Raw genomic sequence first — 5,990 nt, 5'->3', positions numbered from 1 at the left:
CCCAAGCTTTTGCTATGAGAGAAAGGGAAAATTGCTCAACTTGAATGAATGATTCACGTACATAGAAATTGTAATACCCCAAATAGGAATTAGAAAATTCTAATTTCAAAACAAACTTGTTAAGTTATGATTTTTTTCATAACATTAGTATTGGCTTATTCCATGACAAAAATTGTTGAAATTGCATAAATTTATTTCCTTGTATTTTTGTGAGATTTATTTGTAATGGGTTTAGTATTAAGTGGTGGAGATTTGATCAAGACAACTAAAAGTCACTGAGGAGCACATGCCAGAAGCTGAAGATTCAAGTGCCAGCTATGGAAGTTGAAGAGTTATGTGCCAGTTGTGCTAGCTATTTTCGCAACTCAATCAACCTGCCAGTGACCCGTGAAAAACACTAGTTTGAGGATTTTTGAGTGTGACCTATTTTCCCATCACCTATACTATATATACTCTCATTATCCACAGAAATGGCACAGAGCCTATTAAGAGAAAAACCCTAAGAAAGGTTTCTACAACACACCCACCTTATTAGAGAGAGAGCTACTCATTCTTAGAGAAAAATCTTTGTAGTCTCTTCTCATTCCTTTCCCATTGTTATACCCATTGAGAGGAGATTTGTACCCAAACACTACGTGTTTTTGGAACTTGGGAAGCATTAAAAGATGCCAAGGATGGCGGATGCAATATGGAGCTTATTGCGGGATCCAAAAAGCTAAAGAAGACATGATTAGGCTTAACCTTGTTAGAGCAAGAAGCTTAGAGGACTTAGGTGCATTGGGTAAATTAGGCTTGGAGGGTCTATTGCTATTCGTGTATCCCAACTTTATTCTTTAGTGGATCATTTTACTACTTGGAGGGTGGCGGAGAGGTTTTTCGATGAGTTCTTCGATTTCCTCTTCAATAATACATGCCGGTGTTATCCTTATGTTTGCATCAATCTTCCCTTACTCATTAACCATTAATTGCTATTGTGTTTGTGATTAATTAAATGTTAAAGTAGTTTTCCAAATTGGGTATTGCTTATATTTCATTTTCCGCACATATATTATTTGAATATAAGCTTGTGTTAGTTAATTTGAAATTGGGGATCTAAACATTCACTAGTGTTTTACACACTAATTGAACTTTCAAAACCATAATAACATCAATCTTCCAAATAAAACATTTGAAATAAAGAAAGTGAGTTTTATTTCCTTCCCCTCTCCCTTGTGTGCATGTTTGTTTCTCAAAAAAAAAAATAATAAATAAATAAATAAATAAAGTGGGGATAAGACTATCTAGGATAACACTTCGGGACATAGATGGAGCAAAATTGGACCCGACCTCAATAACATATTTAAACTCGAAGGAAAAATATGGATATGGCTAGAGATATTTTTTTAAACTGGGAAAAAACGGGTCAACTTGAAGCTAACCTGTTGAAATGAAGTCGAATAAGAAAATATAGGTATGGATTGAGATATTTTTGCCCCGTGAAAAATTTATCGACTTGAAGCTAAACCCGTTGAAATGCTGAGTTAGGTTAGGTCACCCACGAGTCACACAAGTTTACCCAGAATTTATTTTTCGCTTTTTTGCTTGTTTTCGATTTTAACTCTTTGTAAAAATGTTTCACACTTTTACCACTTCTTTTTTCTATTGCCTTTTTTTATTAGTTCTTTTCTTCTTACAGACACTTATAGAATTTTTTTTCTTAACAAGATCGATGCTTGAAGGCTGTTTAATGAACCTTCAGTTATGTAAACTGAAGAATTGATGTGTTTAACTTTTATTTTTTTAGCATTCTTGCTCATTTGTTCTCTTATTTGTTTTTGGAAAATCAAAAATATAATATTATTATGTTTCATTATATTTTATATTATTGTTGTTTGCATGTGAAAAAGAAAATTATGGGTTTGACCCACCCTAAAAAAACCGCATAAGGGCCATAGGTTTTACAACCAGTCTCTCACCTGAACCCAATCGATCCAACCCGTTTACTAGGTCTAGGAAGAAGTACTTGAGGCGTGCACAAAGTTTCTGTTGTAGAGCTTGCCGACCTTCAACTTCCAACCATCAAGCACTAAGTTGTTCTCCTTAAGTCCTAACTTTAGGCTAAATTCAAGTAATTATTGGGATGGGTAAACATTAGGTATAGTACATTAAAAATGAAACAACGCGCAATATTAATATTCAACAGTATATAGGATTTAGTAAAAAATGAAATATTTATATGTACAAATATAATACAAGCTTACCTTACAAACACTAAAAGATAGTAGGTAGACTAATTCACACTTACAAACTTACTTTACAAACACTAAAATATGGTAGTAGATTTTTATTCATTAGATAAGTAGGTAAGAGACTCCGATACCAGTTACAACCCCCAAAGATGAAATTTAAGATCATATGGAAGGAAGTAATATTATTGCATTTGTAGCTCTTTTCAAATGAATGGCTTCTCTAGTATAGGAAAATGAGTCATTTTTAGGTATTTTTAGAACATGGTGAATGATGTTATCTTCTCTCATATTCATGGTGGAGTCCAGTCATTAGATTTATGGTGTGGTCTATCATGAATGGGAGAGGATAGAGTACTATTTCACTATACTCCCACTATGTTTGTTTTAGCGATAATGTTTTCTAAAAAATGAGTCAATTTCCAAAAAGTATTTTCTATAAATCTATATCGTTTTCCTATGTTTGGTAGCAATCTTAAATGAGTTAAAAAACAATCTCCGAACTTCTCTTATTTAGTTTACTGTAAAATAAAGTTGTTTTCCCAAAAAAATTTAATTAAAAAAAAAATCTTTAAAAAATAAGTCATATTTTTATGTTGAGCAAAGATAATTTTCCTTTGATTCATTTTTTCTAATGTTACCAAATACTGAATAACATAGAAAACTGTCTATATACAAGACTTTCCATTAAAACAAATAGAGCGTCTAAAAGTACCCAAGTATTTTCCTAAGAAAAGAAGATGCATCAAGACAAAATACAAAAAAAGATGGAGAAGACTAAAGAAGTCTATCAAAATAAGAAAGAATCTTCTAGTATAGTTGGAGAATCTAATATATTTGAGTAATACTAGAACCGATTAACAAGTGCATGGAGGCAGCAAGTACGGTTGAGTTTTTTATTGCAATTAATTGGCTTTTTAGATACAGTCACTTTTAAACAAAGAAGTAAACACAAATACTTGGAATTATAACATAAAAATATTTAACAAAAGACCTTGGCACGTTAGAAACACAAGGAAGTGCCACTTAACATGAAGCCCTCGTGCCCGTGGCTTCAATTCAAACATGTAAATGTCACAAATGGCAATACTTATTCAAATGGAACTTTCAAGGAGTTATTGCAACATCCTTATTTCCTTAACAAGGGCTAATTTGGCATAGGGACTATGGCAGTATGGCCATAACAGTATCAGCCAGAGTACGGTTTGGCTTGAAAATAAGAGGAAAGAAGAATGGATAGAGCTCATATCGGACATAACAACTGCTATATAGAACTCTGCATCCTTTCCGGTCTTTGCAAAATTTTTCAAAATTTCCCGCAGCAATGGCCAGACACTGCGCACAATCTACCAGAGCCAGGTCTCTTGTGCATTGCACCAATGCATAGAGTGTCACAAATGTTGACAACTTGGTCTTACCTTTCCCAAGCCCTTCATTCCTAGTCTCAACAGCTTGTGCTCTAATCTGATCAAACAGAGTTTCTAGTTCTTTGTTAAAAGTATCAGGATCAGTTACAGTTTCCACATTCCCATATAATATACCATTATATGTATCAATTTCTCCAGTGAAGTTTTTAGTGCTATAACGTAAAAAGCAATAGTCATACCAAATTCTTGCATCGGCTTGGTTGGGACAACGTTGGCGGATTTGCTTTGCTGCATCTTGGATGCAACTTGAGCAGTCTGTACTGCTCACATCACCTCTACATTGAGCCAGGCCAAAAACTTGATATGGGTTTCTACCATATGAAGTAGCAATAAAACCATAGGAGGGGGTTTTGGAAACCAATTCAGCTAATAAGCGATCAATATTAGCTGATATTTGGCTACCACTACCAGTATTGCAAAACTGCCCCAAGGGATCTGCAGATTCAGCATTACAAATGCATAGAGCTAGGAAGAGAAGAATTTTGTAATTCAAAGTCATACTTCTCCTTTGTAGCAAGCTCACACCAAGATTCATTTCATAAGGCCCTTTTTAATAGGCTGAGGAGTGGACTTGGCAAGTGGATTCATTTCTTGACTTATTTGCTCACTAGCACCTTGTTAGTGGAGATAATAAGACATTTTCTTCCAGAAGATGGCCCCTCTTTTTTTTTTTTTTTTTTTTTTTTTTGTTATAGTTGCTTCATAATAAAGACTTTTTTGAACGTTATGATACAGTCTTCTTGCAATAAGTAGGGGAGGGGGATTCAAGCCTAGGTTTTCTAGATAGAGAGAGTCAAGAAATGCCACCAAACTGAAACACTCTTGAAAAATTCAAAGATTTATGATTGGCTAATTAGCAGTCTAATTTGCTAAAAAAAATTTATTAGCTTTAGCAGAAGCCACAAGGATAAACTTATCAACTTATGCCTAATCTGTACTTGTCAATCTGTAAAAGTAATTAGTGCAGCAAATCACTTTTTTTTCCTTGAGTTGCATAGAGAATTTCGTTGTGAAAATTTAACTATGATTACAATTTATTTTATTTTATTTTATTTTATGAATTTATCAACAGACTAGCAAGATCAGTCTTTAGCTTCTTTATTCCCTTCCTCGCCACTTTTAATTGATCCACAACAACTGCGTTCTCTGTTTCAGACTTATTTAACTTCTTAAGGGCTACCTTAGCTGCCTTAGCATAATAAGAACAATCCTCATCAGCTCATTGTAAGCCGTTTGAAGATCCTTCTTACCTTTGGATTCATCTTCCAATCCCTCACTAGCCTTAAACTATATGTCTTCCTTATCATCTACATCAGAGGGTTCTCCATAATTCCCACCAACAACTTCAGCTATAGCAGTAGAAGCTATGAAGTTTCCTTCTCTATCACTATTGTCCTCAGAACTAGAACTCTTAGTGTTACTCAAAGTAGCATTCATAGCTTTACGTTTGGACTTGATATAATTTGGTCACTTTTTTACGGATGTGTCTATTGACATTGCACTCAAAGCACTTTAAAACTTGAGATTACAACTCTTTCACAGTCTTTTACGTAGTCTTTCTTAACTCTAGAACTCCCACTGGACTCTTTCCTAAACTATTTACCCTTTAGTTCCTTAGAACACCCTTGACTCTTCTTTAACTTCAGAAAATTTTTTAAGTTCTTTGCTAACAGAACTAGGTTTTCCTCAACGTACGTCATCATCATTGGATGAGTAGGAGTCTTCTTCTTTAACAGTTTTTAGGACCATGTTCTTATTTTTCTTATTTTTCATAGGTTTGCAAAGACCCTACAAGTTCATCTATCTTAAGAGATTGTAAGTCTTTGCTCTCTTTTAATTCAAATTCATACTTCTCCTTTGTACGTAGCAAGCTCACGTAAAGTTTCATTTCATAAGGTCTTTTTAATTAGGCTGAGAAGTGGACTTGGTAAGTGAATGCATGTGAGGATAAAACATCTAGCAGACATTCTTGACTTGCTTGGTTACTTCCACCTTGTGGCATTTTTTTTTTTTTTTTGGTTGCTGAATGAAAGGGGGGCGGGGGTGACCATGTTTGACTCAACCCATTGGGCGTGACCATAGAGACACCCCTTTTAGGAAATGTTGGAACCACCTTGTGACTTGTGAGTAAAAAAAATAAGATATTTTTTCTAGAAGGTCGTCCCTCTTTGGTTTTTAGTTATAGCTAGCCCCTAATAATGACCGTTGAATGTTTATGTAAAAGACATATGTTAGACTATGCTTGGAAAAAGCTGACTGAAAGAAAACAAAAGTGTTATCAAAGTTCAAAGATTCCTGCAAGTTACAGTTAACTCAACCAAAAAGTTTTTTGTCATTG

General features: G+C 34.3%; 1 protein-coding gene across 1 annotated transcript; it reads right to left on the bottom strand.

The window, feature by feature from the left end:
• Window positions 1-3,252: 3,252 nt before the first annotated feature.
• Window positions 3,253-4,175, bottom strand: LOC115959102 (cysteine-rich repeat secretory protein 55-like). The gene has a single exon (XM_031077403.1). The coding sequence runs from the start codon at window positions 4,149-4,151 to the stop codon at window positions 3,390-3,392; it is 762 nt and encodes a 253-aa protein (XP_030933263.1). The 5' UTR covers window positions 4,152-4,175; the 3' UTR covers window positions 3,253-3,389.
• Between the last annotated feature and the right edge of the window lie 1,815 nt (window positions 4,176-5,990).

The sequence above is a fragment of the Quercus lobata genome, chromosome 9 (assembly GCF_001633185.2).
Source record: "Quercus lobata isolate SW786 chromosome 9, ValleyOak3.0 Primary Assembly, whole genome shotgun sequence".
Taxonomy (NCBI): Eukaryota; Viridiplantae; Streptophyta; class Magnoliopsida; order Fagales; family Fagaceae; genus Quercus; species Quercus lobata.
The sequence above is the reverse complement of the archived record's forward strand: the minus strand, read 5'-3'. Positions and strand labels throughout refer to the sequence as shown.

Excerpts from the sequence above, each read along its gene's own strand:
- LOC115959102 (XM_031077403.1), bottom strand. The coding sequence starts at position 4,151 with ATGACTTTGAATTACAAAATTCTTCTCTTCCTAGCTCTATGCATTTGT.